Source organism: Microcaecilia unicolor, chromosome 5 (genome assembly GCF_901765095.1).
Source record: "Microcaecilia unicolor chromosome 5, aMicUni1.1, whole genome shotgun sequence".
Taxonomy (NCBI): Eukaryota; Metazoa; Chordata; class Amphibia; order Gymnophiona; family Siphonopidae; genus Microcaecilia; species Microcaecilia unicolor.
In genome coordinates, this window is record NC_044035.1 from 171,905,624 (window position 1) to 171,925,216 (window position 19,593).

The following is a 19,593-nucleotide window of genomic DNA, read 5'->3' on the forward strand; positions in this document are numbered from 1 at the left end:
ACCCTTCAATTATGGGCTGCTCATGTCTTTGTCAGTGGGCACACTTACAAAATCAGCAAGGGATCAAATACTTATTTCCCCCACTGTACATCTACTTGTAATTTCTCTCTGTGAAATAACACAATGTATCATAAAAATGACTTTTAATAAGGCTACAAGGTGGTCTAGTGTCACCAGCAGAACCCTATGATAGTCATGGCTTTGTCCTATAGCATTTTTTTTAACTTTAAGTTTTTATTGTCCCATAGCATTTTTATGCTTGCCAATTAAACATAGAAACATGACAGTAGATAAGGGCTGAATGGCTCATCCAGTCTGCCCATCCTCAGTAACCACCCAGGCTGCTGATAGACTGAGCTGTGCCCAGGGCAGGGCTGCTGCCGCCCCCCCCCAATTGCTGCCCCCCGGATTGTTGCCGCTCCCGCACCCTCCTCCCAGGATCACCGCGGCCGCAACTGAGGTAACGGGGCTGGCGGGGATCCTGAGACCCTGCCAGTGGAAGAATCCCGTGCTGCTTTTCACTCCATGCCTGCCCTGTGGCTGCTTTTTCCTCTTGTCGCACATGCTCAGTTTCAAAACCGAGCATGTGCCTGAGGGGGAAAAGCAGCTGCTCAGCACAGCGGTAGAAGTGAGCAAAGAGCAGTGCTGGAGGGGGGGCCCAGTGTCGGAGTTTTCTCTCTCCTGCTCCAGTCGGGACTCGATCACTCGGGGCCCATCAGGAGCAGGAGAGAGAGAGAGACCCCAGTGCCGGGCCCCCCTTAGAGGCCGGGCCCGGGGAATTTTGCCCCCTGCCCCCCCTCTCGGCGGTTCTGGTAACCACTAACTTCTTCTTTTCCTAACAGATCTCACATGTCTGTCCTATGCCTTCTTAAACTTTGACACAGTCCTTGTCTCCAATGGGAAGGCCATTCAATGCATCCACCACCCTTTCCGTGAAAGAGTATTTTCTCAGATTCCTCCTAAGCCTATTCCTCTTAACTTCATCCTATGCCCTTTCTTTCCAAAAAAGGCTCACCTCAATGCCACTGAGGTATTTAAACATTGCTATCATATCTCCTCTCTCCCGTCTCTCTTCCAGCGTATACATGTTGAGGTTCATGAACTTGTCCCTGTATGTTTTTTGTCAGAGACCATTGACCAATTTTGTAGCCACCCTCTGGACCAACTCCATCCTGTTTATATATTTCCATAGGTGCAGTCTCCAGAATTGCACACAGTACTCTAAATGGGGCCTCACCAGAGACTAATACAAAGGCACTATCACCTCTTTTTTCCTGCTGGTCATCCCTCTCCTTATGCACCGAAGCATCCTTATGGCTTTGAGCATTGCCTTTTCTACCTGTTTGGCCACTTTAAGTTCATCAGACACAATCACCCCCAAGTCCCGCTCTTCTTTTGTACCATCACATTTTTTGACAGGCAGAAAAGACCGGGATATGCCTGAGAAAATATCTACATTCAGAACCCTGAAACTGAGTCTCTGGGAGAATTTCCACACAACTCGAACACTGAGAATCACAGCTCAGAAACCTTACCATAGACAGAATAATGTTGTGGTGAATATGAACCACCAGTGACAGTAGAGAGCAGACTGTCTATGATGGTGTACATTCTCTACCTGTTTCTACCCTGGTTGCAAGAATGTGTGTCCTGATTAACTTGCACTTCAGAAGATGAAGTGTGGAGGACAGGTGGCAGTGCAGCATGAATCTGCTTTCCATTTTCTCTGGTAACTGGGATATTTGCTATAATAGCACCGGGACCAATGTAAGTTTTCAAGACAGTGAAACTCAGTTTGATTAAGGGGGAGGGGTAGAATTTAAATAGGTAGGGATATGGGGGAGAAAAGACCCTAAAGTGGGAACAAAGGAACACATATGGGGGAGGGGGAGGGGGAAGGGGAATTAAAAGGCAGGGCAGTGTAAAATGAATATCATGGGGGAAATATGGGGAACAGTCATGAAGAGGACACAAGCAAAGAACAGCAAACAAGAGAAAACACAATGAGAGTAGAAAAAGAGAACTCACCCTCAACGTTCTATTGGCTGCTGAAGTCACTGAAGCCAAGGTTCGTATGTTTGTTCGAAGCTCTGAAGCCTCGAAAATCACAGACTCTGGGCCCCGCCCTCGCGTCAAACGTTATGACGTTGAGGGCGGAGGCAGAGCAATTCACCCACATCGACGACGGGTGGGGGGGAGCCACAGGAAAGCCTTGCTAGCGCCCATTTCATTGGCTCCAGAAACAGGCCTTTTTTTACTAGTAGAATAATAGAGAATAATATATGATGGCCCATTTAATCTGACCAGCTCATGCTGGGTGCCCTACCATATACCCCAGTCAAATGTCTGGTTTCCTCCTCAATTCTTTGCAGCCAGAGATCCTCTCTTCTTATCTCAAATTTTCTTGAATTATGCTACTGTTTTGTTTCTACCCCTTCCAGGAGACAATTTCTTGCATCTATCAAGGGTTCAAATTTTTTTTTTTTGTTACATTTGTACCCCGCGCTTTCCCACTCATGGTAGGCTCAATGCGGCTTACATGGGGCAATGGATCCTATTATGACCTTATGCAAGTCACTTAACCTTCTGAGAACAGGAAAATACCTACTATATCTGAAGGTAACTTGCCTTGAAGTACCATGAAAAGGTAAGAGCTAAATCCAAATAAATAAAAAAAATCCTTGAGGATGAAGTATCTTGCCTAAGGTCAGAAGGTGCATCAATGGGAAAAGCAGGATTTGAACCTTAGTTTTCCCAGGTCCTAGCCTGCTGCTCTGTGCCTCTTTCATAATGCTTAAAGAAATAAATATAATAAATAGAAATAAAAGAAAGGAAAATAAGGTGATACCTTCTTTATTGAACTCAATACATTTTTGATAAGCTTTTGAAAGTGCAGCCTTCTTCTGTGGAGGAGTAGCCTAGTGTTTAATGCAGTGGACCTTGATCCTGGGGAACTGGGTTCAATTCCCACTGCAGCTCCTTGTGACTCTGGATAAGTCACTTAACCCTCCATTGCCTCTAGAACAAATAAGTAGCTGTACATACTATGTAAACTGCTTTGAATGTAGTTGCAAAAACCACTGAAAGGCAGTATATCAAGTCCCATTTCCCTCTCCCCGTCTGCAGATTGATCATGAAAGAATGTTTGACAGAAAATCAGTCCTGGACTCTCATCTGCACTGGAGATAGAATCTGATTCAAAGTGAGAAGCCAGAAAGTCCAGTTTTTCTTGCTGGACTTCCAAGCCCATATTATGAAGTTCATGTTATTCATGCAGGGTCCCTTCAAATGCTTTGCTCTTGCTCCTTTGCAGAATGAGGGGATTATACATTCCTCTAGTTTCCATAGCAATGCTTCATGTTTCTCACTATTAATAAGCCCTTTTATGACCAACCTTTTGTTTCCATCATCTGCCTAACAGCAGGTTTCAGATCAACAGATACTAATGTAGATAAGGATCATATGTTAGAGGTGTTACAACTGTGTGGACTTGGTTACAAGTGCGTTCTCGCTATTCATGATGGTATGAATACCATGCAAACCATGAAATTGCGAATACCAAACTATTGCCCCTATGGGAAAATAGGGGTTTGGTTCCAGGTTTACCTATGTTTCTAAAAAATAGTGGTTAGCGAATAATAGACTCTGTGGGAGTTAGGGGGTTAGGTTCCTGCTCTGGAAAACCATATAGAAACAGAAATATGACGGCAGATAAAGGCCAAATGGCCCATCCAGTCTGCCCATCCTCCGTAACCCTTAACTCTTCCTTTTCCTAAGGGATCCCACATGCTTGTCCCATGCTTTCTTAAACTCTGACACAGCCCTTGTCTCCACAACCTCCACCGGGAGGCCATTCCATGCTTCCACCACCCTTTCCGTAAATGAATACTTTCTTAGATTCCTCCTAAGCCTTTTTCCTCTTAACTTCATCATATGCCCCCTCATTCCAGAGTTTTCCTTCATTTGAAAAAGGTTCTCTTCCTGTACATTAATGTCCCTGAGATATTTAAATGTTTCTATCATATCTCCTCTTTCCCTCCTCTCTTCCAGCGTATACATGTTGAGGTTCATAAGCCTGTCCTTATATGTTTTATGTCTAAGACCGCTTTTGTAGCCGCTCTCTGGACCGACTCCATCCTGTTTATATCTTTCTGTAGGTGTGGTCTCCAGAATTTCACACAGTACTCTAAATGGAGCCTCACCAGAGACCTATACAAGGGCACCATCACCTCTTTCTTCCTGCTGGTCATACCTCTCCTTATGAATCCAAGCATCCTTCTGGCTTTGACCGTCACTTTTTCTACCTGTTTGGCCACTTTAAGGTCATTAGACACAAAGGATTGGTAGCTTGCAACTCACTCCCTGGATGCTTGGTGGCCATTCCCAGAAACAAACGCCAAAATGAGAAAAGCGAAAGTGAAAGCAAAGAAGGTTGTTTTGAAACATGCATATCCGTGAATACGTGAAAAACGCGGCAAAAATAGCAAATACTGGTCTCTAAGCAAGTCACCGTGGACAAGCAAAATCATGAAGACAGAATAACCAGTTATATTGCACGATATAGATGGTTAGCCACTAAACGCTGACCAGGAATATTCAGTTGGAGATAACTGGCTACCTCCCGCTGAATATTCACAGATAGCCAGTTAAGCACTCCTGGCCAATTAAATAGTGCTGAATATCGGGCAGAAATTTTATAATAGGTCAGGTACATTGGGAAGCCAACTTGGTGCCTATTTTGCATCTACTTTATGGTCAAATATTTTTATTAGAAAGGCAAAATGGGCAAATATACCCCCTCCTCTTAAATAGCCTGGTGTTATGACTCGGGGTAGTGAGCCCTTGGTTCGTAGGTGGGACCTACGTAGGACTAAGTCCCCACAGGCAAGAAGCCCAGCCGGTTGCTAGGAAGAAGGGTGGTAGGCAGTGGCGTTCCTAGGGGGGCTGACACCCGGGGCGGATCGCTGATGTGCCCCACCCCCCAGGTGCAGCGCCTCCCCGGATGCAGCGTGACCCCCCCCAGCGAAAGGACACCCCCCCCTGCGAAAGACACCCCCGGGTGCACGCCGCTGGGGGGGGGGGGGGTGCGCCGCGCGTGCCTGTCCTTTGTTCGTTCCATGCTCCCTCTGCCCCAGAACAGGAAGTAACCTGTTCCGGGGCAGAGGGAGCATGGAACGAATGAAGGACAGGTGCGTGCGGCACCCCCCAGTGGCGTGCACCTGGGGCAGACCGCACCCCCCCTAGGAACGCCACTGGTGGTAGGGGTGATGTGCCTCAGGGGGGCGACCCGCCCTGGGTGGCAACCAAGCCAAGTATGCCACTGATAAAATCACTTCACAAAGGGGTCCTTTTACTAAGCTGCAGTAAATACTATTGCTTGCTTACCACAGATTAGAAAGGCACTACTACAGAACAGGCTCAGGCATCCCACGATAGATTAATTATTAGTGCACGCACTTCCCACGTGCAAAAAAATAGATTTTATTTTATAGCATGGGAGCGTGTTTGGAGGTAGAGAGTAGGGGTGCACTGCACTAATTGGTTAGCATGTGGGCACTGAATGATTAGCGCAGGAGCCTCTACCATACCGCATACAGTTCAAGCTTCTCCCACTGACCTACAAATGCACTCAATCTGCAGCCCCTCATTACCGCTCTACCCTCATCGCCCCTTACACTCCTACCTGAAACCTCCGTTCACTGGACAAATCCCTCCTCTCAGTACCCTTCTCCACCACCGCTAACTCCAGGCTCCGCCCTTTCTGCCTCGCCTCTCCCCATGCTTGGAATAGACTTCCTGAACCCATACGTCAAGCCCCCTCCCTGCCCATCTTCAAATCCTTGCTCAAAGCCCACCTCTTCAATGTCGCTTTTGATACCTAACCATTATACCTCTATTCAGGAAATTTTGACTGCCCCAATTTGATTGTCTGTACGTTTTGTCCTTTAGATTGTAAGCTCCTTTGAGCAGGGACTGTGTTAAATGTTAAGAAATGTTAAGTAGTAGTAGTAGTAGTAGTAACATAATAGATTGAAATAAATAAAAGTTGATAATAAGAAAAATTAAAAAATAAACCAGAGGTTTTTTTGACTTATGAAGAAGCTCACCAGAAATTCACATTTCAGAAACGTGTGTTCCAGCTGTGAATTCTGGATAGCGAAGCCTTCATACTGATAATATCAAATGTGAATGTGGAGCTCTGAAGTCTTTTCCTCTGCCATCATAACGCATTATAACTGCACGAAGGAGAGTTCAGCTTGCTTTATTAGTACTTTGAAAAGTAACATACTATGCCATACTTTGTATTGTTATTTGGATATTTTTACTACTGTAATTGTCTATTGCTCATGTTTGATTTATTCCTACTGTACACCGCACTTGAGTGAATTCATTCAAAAAGGCGGCAAATAAATTTGAATAAATAAATAAACTTGTAAACATTTTGTTTGAAACATCTATATATATAAAAGGCAACCCCAACGTTCTGAAGCCTCCACGGAAGTTGAGGCGCCTGAGATATCCGGTATGCCCTGGAGTGTGTGCACCGCCCTCGCGTCAAAACGTCATGACGCGTCAAAACGTCATGACATCGAGGGCGGAGCTATTGACACTCGAGGGCCGAAATGGCCCACAGCGAACAAGGCAAGTAGCTTCAAGGGACGGAGGGAGGGGGCCCCTTGCTAGCGCCCATTTCATTCCGCTCAGAAACGGGCATTTTTTCCTAGTAATAAAATAAAACAATAGCTTATATGTAGAAGCATTGATATTCAGATATTCTATGCATACATGTGTATATATTTATAATTTATACTTGCCTATTCAGTGGTGCAAGCTATACATATAGGTCCAGATTCAGTAAATAGTGCTTAAATTAGGCACCAGGAATAATGTGCACTATATAGGGCAATCTGGGTAAAATAGCGCTGAGTGGATTCCCATACCTAAATTTGGACACAAGCAGTGGTGTACCAAGGGCAGGGTGGTGGATGTGAAAGCCGTATTGAGCCTGCCATGAGTGGGAAAGCGTGGGGTACAAATGTAACAAAAAAAAATGTGGTCCACCCTGGATGCTGACTAGTCGCACAGCTCTCGGCTCTGCCGGTCCCCTACCCCCTCTGATGTCAACTTCCTGTTCAGGGGCAGGGGACTAGGAGAGACGACAGCTGCACAACTGCTCAGTGTACCTCTTTACTGCTTGGAGAGAGACAGGGAGGAGGTGCCACGCCTGGAGGAAGGGGTGACCTGCTCCGGGTGGCAACTAAGCTAGGTACACCTGGCATACATTCTGAAAGGCAAGTTGGGTGCATAACCCCAGAATTCTATAACTCTTCTCTTCAGAATGCCTCTGACACACCCATGCCCCTCCCATGGCCACATCCCCTTTTGAGTTGCACGCAAGACATTTTGGGCAGGGTAGCGTTACAGAATAGCGAGCAGCCAGATGCACACATCAATTCAAATTAGTGCCAATTAACTCCAATTACCCTCAATAATTGTTTGTTAGCACCCAATTGACTAATTAGTATGTGCATGTATTGGGGCTCAGCGCCCAACTTTGGCTGACCTTTATAGAATCCGGGGGATTGTGCTGTTGTATATGGGAATAATTTGAAACATTTAGATTAGATGTTTTCAATTATTCCCATTGAAAATTGACCTGTTTGTTTAAAATTTCACCACAGAGAAATATAAATACCACTGGCAGAAAACATTTTTTCAACTGAGGCAATTATATTTGATAAGATCATTTTATAATCAGGATACATTTGCTCTTTTAGTTCAAATGTTGATTCCCCCTTACCTGGATTACTGTAATGGTCTCTATCTGGGTATGCCTGTCAAGTATTTAAGGAAGCTTCAACTTGTACAAAACAGAGCTGCTCGTTTTCATTTGATCTTTAAACATAATACGTTTACCAGTATTCTGGCTATATTACTGAACTGCACTGGTTGCCGGTTAATGAATTAATTTTATTTAAAGCAGCGTGCTTGTTTCACCAGATTCTCTATGGTGTAACTTCTGAGCTCCTAATTAATATTGTTTCTGTTCCTCTATGTAGAGTCTCTTCTCATTTACGAGATAAACTTATTCTTCGTCGTCCTACTTTTAAAAATGTACATTTTTTTTAGTGTGGTTAAGACCATATTTTCTGTTGTAAGTGTGTCTCTATGGAATTCTTTCCCTTGTTATGTTAGGTTGGAAAAGAAATATTTGAAATTTCAGAAGAAAGTTAAAACTTTTCTGTTCAATAGGTTATAACTTGTGAGAGGATTAACTGCTAGTTTTGAGACAGATTTTTTAAAATATATTGTAGTTTATTGTAACATTCACTTCGGCACATTTATTTCTGTACTACCTCATATACCCTAAAGGGAAGATTGTACACCAAATTGAACCCAATATGGGAAACTGCGGTTAATATGAATGTTATTGATATTGCTATCTTCCCTTAACAAAGCCTGACTATAAACTACTGTACATTTCCCCTGATATTCAGAGCATTTAACTGGCAAGGAACGGCTCCTAGCCCATTAATTTTATTTATTTATTTATTTGTTGCATTTGTATCCCACATTTTCCCACCTATTTGCAGGCTCAATATGGCTTACAATTTTTCCGTCATGACTTATGCCATTTCAGAATACAGATACAATTGGTAATACATAAAGAACAGGATGATATAATGAACAGTCAGGTAACACATATTTAACATGGATTACATACAATTGGTATCACATATTGAACGTGAATTACATAATGAAATTAGACAATACGATATAGGGAGAAAATAATCTGATTATTAAATAAATGATGATGAATTACGGTTCCAATTATGAGTCATTTTGGTATGTCATGTTAAAGAGATATGTCTTCAGTACCTTACAGAAGTTAATTAGGTTGTGAATTAATTTCAGGTCAACTGGTAGAGCGTTCCACATTTGCGAACTCAAGTATGAAAAGCTGGATGCATATATAAATCTATATTTTAGACCTTTACAACTGGGAAAGTGAAGATTTAGGAATGTGCGTGCTGATCTTTTAGCATTCCTGGGTGGCAGGCCAATAAGGTCCAACATGTAGGTCGGGGCATCACCGTAAATTATTTTGTGCACCAGAGTACATATTTTGAAAGCCTTAAGCCAGCTAATCGCTAATATTCAGTAAAAGATAGCCAGTTATCTCAGCTGAATATTAACGCTTAGTGGCTAGCCCAGTCACTGGCTATGTCGCGTGACATAGCCAGTTAGCGCCAATATTCATCAGCTGACCGGATAAGTGTAGCGGCCAGATAGACCTGCATAATAGCAGGTCTAGCTTTGGCTGCTATAACTTAGCCAGTCAGCCGATGAATATTATATTAACCAGCTATGTTCAAAGAGTGGAGGAGTGGCCTAATGGTTAGTGCAGCAGGCTTTGATCCTGGTAACTTGGGTTTGATTCCCACTGCAGCTCCTTGTGACCTTGGGCAAGTCACTTAACCCTCCATTGCCTGAGGTACAAAAAAATTAGATTGTGAGCCCTCTAGGGACAGAGAAAGTACCTGTATATAAAGTGTACAGCACTGCATACATCTAGTAGTGCTGTGGAAAAGATTAATACTAATAAAGCAGCCAAAAACCTCCAGAAATTCAATGCCAGTTACCAGATTATGACCCAGCATTGAGTTTATTGGTTTGCCATTGACCATGGGATTTAGCTGGGCTGCCTCCTGCAGTCTGAATTTTGGCCCCATTGTGTTGTGTATGTGAAGAAAAAAATTAGCCTGGTGATGTGGACTTCCAGCAGCCATATTGGCCCTAGAGAAAACTGGAGTCAAAAAAATATCATAATATCCTATAAGTACATAAGTAATGCCATACTGGGAAAAGACCAAAGGCCCATCAAGCCCAGCATCCTGTCCCCGACAGCTAGACTGTCAAGGGCACCTGGCAGCTTCCCAAACGTACAAACATTCTATACATGTTATTCCCGAAATTGTGGATTTTTCCCAAGTCCATTTAGTAGCGGTCTATGGACTTCTCCTTTAGGAAACCGTCCAAACCCTTTTAAAATTCTGCCAAGCTAACCGCCTTCACCACGTTCTCCGGCAACGAATTCCAGAGTTTAATTACGCGTTGGGTGAAGAAAAATTTTCTTTGATTTGTTTTAAATGTACTACACTGTAGTTTCATCGCATGCCCCCTAGTCCTAGTATTTTTGGAAAGCGTGAACAGACACTTCACATCCACCTGTTCCACTCCACTCATTATTTTATATATCTCTATCATGTCTCCCCTCAGCCGTCTCTTCTCCAAGCTGAAAAGCCCTAGCCTCCTTAGTCTTTCTTCATAGGGAAGTCATCCCATCCCCGCTATCATTTTTGTCGCCCTTCGCTGCACCTTTTCCAATTCCACTATATCTTTCTTGAGATGCGGTGACCAGAATTGGACACAATACTCAAGGTGCGGTTGCACCATGGAACGATACAACGGCATTATAACATCCTCACATCTGTTTTCTATACCTTTCTTACTAATACCCAACATTCTATTCGCTTTCCTAGCCACAGCAGCACACTGAGCAGAAGGTTTCAGTGTATTATCGACGACGACACCCAGTTCCCTTTCTTGGTCCGTAACTCCTAACGTGGAACCTTGCATGACGTAGCTATAATTTGGGTTCTTTTTTCCCACATGCATCACCTTACACTTGCCCCGACATGCCCCCACTCATCCCATGAAAGCAAAAGGGCAGACGGTCTGCAAACTCTAAGACGGCAAATCAACAAAGCAGATCGTTATGAAAAAATGTAATTTATTAATAGATATTAAAAATTATATGCAGTACAGCCCGACACAGGCCGTGTTTCGCCCAGCAGGGCTGCTTCAGGGGCTACACAATGATCCTCTACTGTCAAAATATGGTAGATTTGATGAAACCAAATGTACTGAAGACCGCAGTCGTGAATCTTCTAGTATATATATTGAAAAAAACAGCTCAACCGAATAAACCAGAAAATGTGCTGACATTACCAGAATCAAGACAGTGTCTGACATATCTTATGTCAGCACATTTTTCTGGTTTATTCGGTTGAGCTGTTTTTTTCAATATATATACTAGAAGATTCACGACTGCGGTCTTCAGTACATTTGGTTTCATCAAATCTATCATATATTTTTTCATAACGATCTGCCTTGTTGATTTTCCCACTCCTCCCATGGCCATGCTCCTTTTTAAACTATGAGCGTTAAAATTTACACGTGCCTCATTTTACAATATGCCTAAAATGAAGCACACATAAATTCCAATTATTGACAATTAGCGATGATAATTGGTTATCAGCCAATTATCATTACTAATTGGCTCCTTAATCAATTGAGTAGTGCACATAAATTGGCGATGCAAACAATTTAACGTGTGCCACTCGCCACGCCTTATATAGAATCCGGGGGTCAGCTTTAAACTGATTGAAAGGCCACAAAATTAAATAAAAAAAGAAGAAGCTCAGCAAAGCACAACCTTCTAATAAAGGAGTCAGGATGATCAGTACACATATGCAGCCCAACATGGAGAAACTGGAGCCAGACAGATATTCTAGAAAGCATATTCTCAGCTGCGGTGGAAAAAAAGATAGCAACATATGAGGCTAATGTGTGAATGACATGCTTACCTCCATGAATTCAGAGCTTGATCCCACATGTTGTCTAAAACACAGCAGAAAGTTCTCCTCCGTTGGCAGGATCTGAGCCAGCTATGGGCAGGAAACAGAAGAACCACAATGAGACACTATCAGACTTCAATCAAAACATAGTGTAGACTAAGCAGAGAGGTCCACAGTGACACAGTCTAGCGTGGACTCTTGAGAATTTCAGAAACTAGCTCCCTATGAGTCTTGTTCTCTTGCTTGTGAAATATCCTGCCTAATTGTATTCAATTCAATCTCCAGTTGAAAGGAACCTGATCTTTGTAAAGCTGTGAACTGAATGTTGACCCCCCCACCCCGAGATTTCCATGAGGTGCAGCCTGGCAGCAGCATCAGGGAACTTTGGTATTTCTCACTTTATGGAGGTATTTAGAGGCTTGCACAGCTTTTTACACATGCAAATGCCGAAAATGTGTAACTATCGGTTTTAGAACACTGTATGGAAGGGGGCATGTGGTGGGCATGATTTGGCTGGGCTGGCAAAGTATGCATGCATTTATCATTTTTGCAATAGCAAATTCATGTATACTTTAACAAACCATCAGCATTTATACCAGTGTAGCAGTGTGAGCGAGGGTGTGGGCATGGAGCCTTAACGGACAGTCACTCAGAGGGCTGAAAGCAAAAACAAAACATTTTATTTATTTCAAAAGAATGTTAAAGCCTGTTCCCCTCACAGGTATGAAAAACTATGAATGGAAATCACTTGGAATGCAAATATAATCCTCCTGTAGGCATATCCCTGACATGGCCTCACAATATCAGTGTGCACTACTCTTTGTATTCAAGGTTAACTAAAAGGCTCTGGCCTCAAGGATTAAAGTTTCACAAGGTCCCAAGGTAAAACTTGGCCTACCTGAATTAACCTTCTGCTATTTAAACATATATGGTAAAGGCATATGCTGGAGGGCTGTTCTTGTCTTCCCTGGGCCTCCCTGGTCTGGCTGTGCTCAGAGTTTTTATTGGGAAGCCTGAACCATGCCCTTCCTGCTCTGCCTTGACTGAGCCATGCCCTTCTGTTCTATACTGCAGGATTTAAGGAGGCTCTGTGTTATTAAGGGGAAATGGTAACTTGTTGTACACTCTATTACAATCTGCACAAAGGCAGGTGTAAATATCAGCTAACTGCTCATTTGGATCTAGAGTTTCCATCATTTATGACTGAGGGGGGCAATAGTGCTTACCTCTGTAGTGCAGGGGTTCTCAACCCAGTCCTCAGGATTTACCTAGCTAGTCAGTTTTTCAGGATACCCACAATGAATATACATTACAGAAATCTGGATAGAATGGAAGTAGTGTATGTATACAAATCTATCTCATGCATATTCATTATGGATATTTTGAAAATCTGACTGGCTAGGTATGTCCCAAGTACTGGTTTGAGAACGTCTGCTCTAGTGTTTAAACCACTTAAAAATATATACAAAAGTGTTTTGTGTGTGTGTGTATGTGTGTTTTTGTTTTATCACTCGGCTCCTTGATTGTCTTTTCCTGAACATCCAGTTTTATAAAATCTGGCACTTAGTTGTTTTGGAAATATTTATCTGGGGTTATGGATTGGTAGTTTATTGTTTTTTTTAAAGCTCTGTGAAAACTGTATTTTAAACTGATTTTATTTTATGTTATTGTAATCTGTCTATTACTTATTGGGCTCCTTTTACTAAGGTGTGCTAATGGCTTTAGCGTGCACTAAATGCTAAAGAAGCCCATTTTATTCCTATGAGCTACCTAGCCTTTAGAAACACGCTAATTGTTAGCGTGCACCAAATCCATTAGCACACTTTAGTAAAAGGATCCATTGTAATTTAAATTGTTTTTATTTTTACTGTGGACTATCTGCCTAGAATTTACTGGTTAAGCGGACTGTAAATATTCATATTAAATTAAAGTTTAAAATTGCCAGTTACATGTTCAAGACTTTGAGTGATGCTGCTCTTTTATAGACATATTGCTGACTTAAATGGCTACCTCCACTGGATGCATTGGCACTTATATGTGTATTTCCTGTTGTCATAAGTATTTTACAAAAGTCTCTGTGTTCAGCAAGCTATTTGCAAAATAATTGGGAAATTGTGCATATCCTAACCTGGACTTCCCAGTTCCTACCTAAACAGAAGAATTAGTTTGCTAGAGTAAGAAAAAAAGGAAGGGTTATTACTCAAAGCTGTAATAAACTACCAACGCTGCAGGACAGAAGATACAAGCTGTAATCTTATACATCAGTGGGGACAGCAGGGGGGGGACATGTAAATTACTGGTTGCACTGTTGGAAGAAGAATCACAAACCACTATTTTTTGCACACATATAATGCATAACAGAAACTTTCAAGGCTGAAGGGTAAGGAATGTATGCATTGAAGTTTACATGTTATACACAGGTGGCAGGAAAGTGATCAGTGGGAAAGACAAACTCTTCATCGTGATCTGAAAGAGTAGGATTTTGCCTGACCTCCAAATCTTCATGTGAAGTTAAGGGTTATAAGGATAGAGGAAATCTTGAGATAAGATGTCATGCTATGGTCCTGACGTATTTCTTAGCCTTTTGACTGAGAGGGGAGGGTTTTTCCAGGCTGACAAGCTGTGGGCTCTAGGAACTAAAATCATAAAGAGCTAGACTCACAAGAGACTTTATTTCATGAAGAGCTGTGGACCTAGCAAGGCTGCCACTTTGAAAGATGGAGGCTCCTCCTGAAAAGGAAGGACTTGCCCATTTAAGAGCCTGTGGAAGACGGTGTCAGATGGCCCTGAGCAGAGGTACAGGGTCCAGATGGCGGAACTGTGGTGTCCAGTGGTAAGGACAGTGGGGAGTGCCCCCTCCAAGTGGGAGGGAAGCCTGGTGATGGTGTGGTGACAAAGCAATGCATCCTCTAGGCAGGAAAGAGTTTCAGCAGCTGATGAGACGGCACAGCCACTCGCTAAGAGAGGCAGAGCTTTAAGAGGTGGAGCTCTCAAGACAGCCAGCAGAGTAGCAGAGACAGACCCTGCCTGGTACCACAGATCCCCCTGGGATTTCCAGCAGCCACTGGTCCAGCTGTACTGCAGCCTATGGTTACAACTGGGGCATGGTGGGGAAGGAGAAATGGGAAGAACAACTAGTAATGGGGATATGGGGCTGATATTCCTTATTTAGTAGGAAATGCTGTGCTGGGATAAATACCACAACCTGTCTGCAAAGTTAACTGAGGTGTTACAGGAATGAATTGAATAAAAGACACTTGTTCTTTATAATAGGTATGTTTCATAGAGGTTTATAATAGGTATGTTTCATAGAGTTCAATATTGTCACTTTTGATTTCTTATTAGATACATTGTATAAACTGAATAAACTTTTGCCAGTCTTGTTCACTGTCACACTGTTTTGGATCTTTCTTGGGGGGGGGGAGGGGAGGGAGGAAAATCCCATCGGCTAACACCCTTCTTCCTCAGGTGTCAAGCATTCAGAGAGTGACAGAGCCTGCCCGAGGGGGACTCCTTCCAGGTTGGCCCCAGACCCAGGGATACCCACAAGTGGGAATTACACACCCATACACAATTGGACTTTGTGTGATCAGATGCAAAGAGCTCTTCCCCTATAATAGACATTAGTCTTAAGGCTTAAAGCAGTAGCAAAATTATTTTGGTTAATTCAGTTGGGAGGTAAAATAAGCAAAATCATTAAGATCCCCCTTTTTTTACCTTTTCTCTGTCTGCCTCTCCATCCTCAACTTTCTCATTCTTGACAACTTGTCTGGACGCTTCATCTGAGGTGCACCATCTAGACCCCTTGCTGGTCAGCAAAGGCCACCACTGTAGTGGCTGTTGGTCTTTCCCCCCTCCCTGATTGCATAAAAGAGCTGCAACATCTCACAGCTCTTATCCTGAGACTGGCCCTGTGGCAGCAGGATAATGACGTTTTACTAAGGCATCTCCTGCTGACCTAGGGAGAGGCGGTTTGTTGTGCTGTGGCCGAGGTCTGTCAGGAGTTAAGCCAGGAGGCAGAGTGGGTGGGTGGGTCGGAGGTGTTGCTGGTTAGAGTTCGGCTAGGTGGAGTGGGGCAGAGATGGCTCATGGCTTAAATTTCGCTCTCCAAGATTGGGTCCCCTTGGCGGCTCTATTTCTATTGCTGGTCATCAAAACTCCAAACATCTCTGTGGTTGCTTGGGCACAGCATCCAGGATCCTTCTTTCTACTTTGACAAGGAACAAGATTCTTCTTCATAATATTCCTTTAGCTTTACGTCTTGGGGTAGATTTTTAAAGAGCTACTGAGCAGCAAAGTTAACTGATGAACTTGGGCTTATGTATCCACAGCTAACAGGCTATAGTTGCAATCTAAGTAGCTAAATGTGAAATCTCTGTTTTGTCTCACTAAATTTGTACTCACAGCGATTTTGTGCAGACAGACTTTAGCTCAATGGCGTGGGGAAGGATACATTTTAATCAAATAGATTTAATCAGTTAAAAGTCTATTTTAACCACATAAATTTTAAATATTATTCCCTTTTTGATTACATAGCACTGAACTTGCACTGATAACCAAACTAAGCATATATAAAGGTCATTGAGACCAAAGTTAAGATGACCAAGTTAGAATGTGCTTAATTGTTTCTGTATTTTACAAAAGACTCTGCCAAATGTAAGCCTTTTAAAAAATATATAGAAGGACACTGGTAAATACATATCTTTGATAGCGCATACTTTGCAGTAGGCATTCACATGGGCAGAGTCTGGGCAGTCCAAAGCAAAGAAGAAAACCAACATTTCTACAAACAAGTCAGACCAAAAAACAAAAGGAGTGGAAATGACCAAAATAAGGGTGTTCCAGGATACCAAATAAAAGGACTTTTTCAATGGCACATAATCACAAAAAATACAGTAATCCAATAAAATCTCAGTATGCTATATAGATGGACTGTGTTGACAGAATGTCGTGGTGTAATCTGTTTCAGAATAAGGCACTACACTCCCTGAATTTCTTAGTCTCATTGTAAAGATCTTCATCTGTACTCAATGCTATATCTTGAAAGGTCTCTTGAGGAAGGCTCATTTGTGGAACTCGGCCTATGTAAGGTCCATCTATATAGCGCATGTTTACAAGTAGAGACTGTGTTTTTACTGGATTACTGTACGTAATGACAATTTTTTTGTGTGACTATAGCCAGTGAATAAATCCTCTTAATTGGTATCCTGGAACACCCTTTTTGTGGTCATTTCTACTCCTTTTTGTTTTTTGGTTAGAGTCTGGGCAAAGCAGACATTAATGCACATAATTTATAGAATGCTATGTTATACATATCTCCTAATTTTTGGCACGGGTATTTGTACCCAGCAATATGGCTGGCATAAGTGCTTGCACTTAAATATCCACTCCTACCCTAGCTGAGATAATATTAAACCATCTCTGACCTCATGTGCAACTTTCTTTAAAATTAATCATCTTACTTTCTAACTCTTCTTACTCTCTTACCTATCTCTATAGGTTCCATCTTTGCTTTACCCTTCACCAGTGCTTTTTTTGTGCCGGTGCAGCGTACTGGTACCTTTTTTGTGAGGTCCATCCGGTGGTGTGCTGGAGCCGGCTCGCAAAAGCCGGTTGTTCTTTAGGGAGGGGGGGCAGGGGAGCGAGGAGAATCGCTGGGCATGGGTGGCTGGAGGGGGGGGGGGGGGGGGGAGAGAGGAGAATCACTGGGCATGGGTGGATGAAGGGGGGGCAGGGGAGAGGAGAGAATCGCTGGGCATGGGTGGATGGAGGGCAGGGGGAGAGGAGGGTTGCTGGACATGGGTGGATGGAGGAGAGGGCAGGGAGAGAGAAGAAATGCTGGACATGGATGGAGAGGAGGGAAGAGTGAGGAAGGAGATGAGATGAGGGAAAAGGAAGAGAGGAGAAAAACTGCACATTGATGAAGAAAATAGGCAGAAGCTGGATCCACTGGACAGTCAAGTCTGCGGAGGACCCAGCTTTTACTTACGGATGTAGGGCAAGAAATGAAGAAGAAAGGCGGAAAGTAAAGAAATAAATGGAAAGGAAGCCCTGGAAACGGAGTTAAGAGGACAGATAGCAGCAGAATCGGATACTGGGCTAGCACGATCAGAAAAACAAAGTCACCAGACAACAAAGGTAGAAAAAATCATTTTATTTTCATTTCAGTGTCTGGAATATGTCCAAATTGAGAATTTACATCTGCTGTCTTATTTTGTACTGGGTATACTGGAGCTGTAACAGCTTACAGAAATTATTTATAATGAAAAAACATCACATTATTTTTTCTCCTATACTAGTATAATATTTTCAATGATGTCTGTTTATATGCGCCATGGCTGGTATAAGGGGTGTGGCTAATATGGGTGTGGCTATACTAGGGGTGGGGTCATATGAGGTGACCCCGCCTACAATGAGTACCGGCACCTTTTTTTCTACAAAAAAAGCACTGCCCTTCACTATCAGTTAAAATGTTCTATTATGTATTGTGTTGACATTGTAAGTAGCATACTGTGCCATACTTTTTTATTGTTATTTGAATATTTCTACTGCTGTAATTGCCTATTGCTCATGTTTGATCTATTCTTACTGTACACCGCCTTCAGTGAATTCCTTCAAAAAGGCAGTAAATAAATCCTAAATAATAATAATAATAATAATAATAATAATAATAATAATAATAAATATGTATCTAGCTGATATTCAGTGCTATTTAACCAGCCAGGAATGGCTCCTGGCCGGTTAAATAGCATCTAGCTGGCTAAGCGCTAATATTCAGCGTGAGATAGATGGTTATCTCCGCTGAATATTAGCGCTTAGCATATAGGGCCAGATTCTATATAAGGCACCTAAAAAATTTGCGTGGTAAACATTTCCACCTAAGTGTATTCTATAAGAACGGAATATAGAATATGCTTAGTTGATATCCCAGTGCCTAAAACTATGTGCTTCCATTTACACCAACAAAAACATGGCATAAATCCCTGCATGTAGATTTACGAGTACTGGGCCATATTCTATAACTAAGTGTGTAAATTTTGATCTGGCCATGAAATGCCCATTTTCCTGCCCATAGCCATGCCCCTTTTGAAGTGTGCCCATTAGAATTTAGACACAGTTTGTTACAGAATATGCTTAGTTAGTAGCATGTGTAAATTCTAATTATTACTAATTAGTGCTTATTTTATTTAGATTTTGCTCACACCTTTTTCAGTAGTAGCTCAAGGTGAGTTACATTCAGGTACACTGGATATTTCTCTGTCCCAGGCGGGCTCACTATCTAAGTTTGTACCTGAGGCAAGTGACTTGCCCAAGATCACAAGGAGCAGCAGCAGGATTTGACCTGGCCACCTCTGGATTGCAAGACTGGTGCTCTAGCCACTAGGCCACTCCTCGCTTGTTAAGTGCTGGTATCAACACTGATTAGCTTGTTAAGCCAATCAAGTTACGCACGCTTTATAAAATACGCCTGGATTTCGTCACAGATCTCTAGGTGCGCTATATAGAATCCAGAGGATAGTGGCTAACTGTCCATATTGTGTGATATAACCTGCAAGCCATGAATATTCACCACTTTGCTGGCTAAGTTTAGTGGCCAAATCGGACCATCTAAATAGCAATCCTTTCTTTGGCCGCTATAAACTTAACCGGCCAACGCTGAATATTAACTTGGCCGGTTAAGTTTAATTTGGCCAAAACAAAAATGGATATTCAGTGCTGATCACCGGAAACGGCCTGGCATTGAATATCTGGGCTCAGTGCCAATCGCGGCACCAGTGGCGATCCTAGGTCGGCTGCCACCCAGGGCGGATTGCCGCTGCGCACCCCCCCAGGTGCAGCAGCGTCCGTCCCCCCCAGGGTGCAGCACAACACCCCCCCGGCGCAATGACACTGCCCTCCCCGGCGCATCAAGCCCCCCTCCCCGGCGCAATGACACCCCCTCCCCGGTGCA

General features: G+C 42.9%; 1 protein-coding gene across 1 annotated transcript in view; it reads right to left on the minus strand.

Annotated features, from left to right (window-relative positions):
* CALB2 (calbindin 2) overlaps positions 1-19,593 on the minus strand; it is a 214,175-nt gene that overhangs the window by 81,032 nt on the left and 113,550 nt on the right. The window contains exon 4 of the mRNA XM_030204920.1: positions 11,652-11,732. Within this exon, the coding sequence (XP_030060780.1) occupies positions 11,652-11,732 (81 nt within the window). The remainder of the gene's footprint in view (positions 1-11,651; positions 11,733-19,593) is intronic.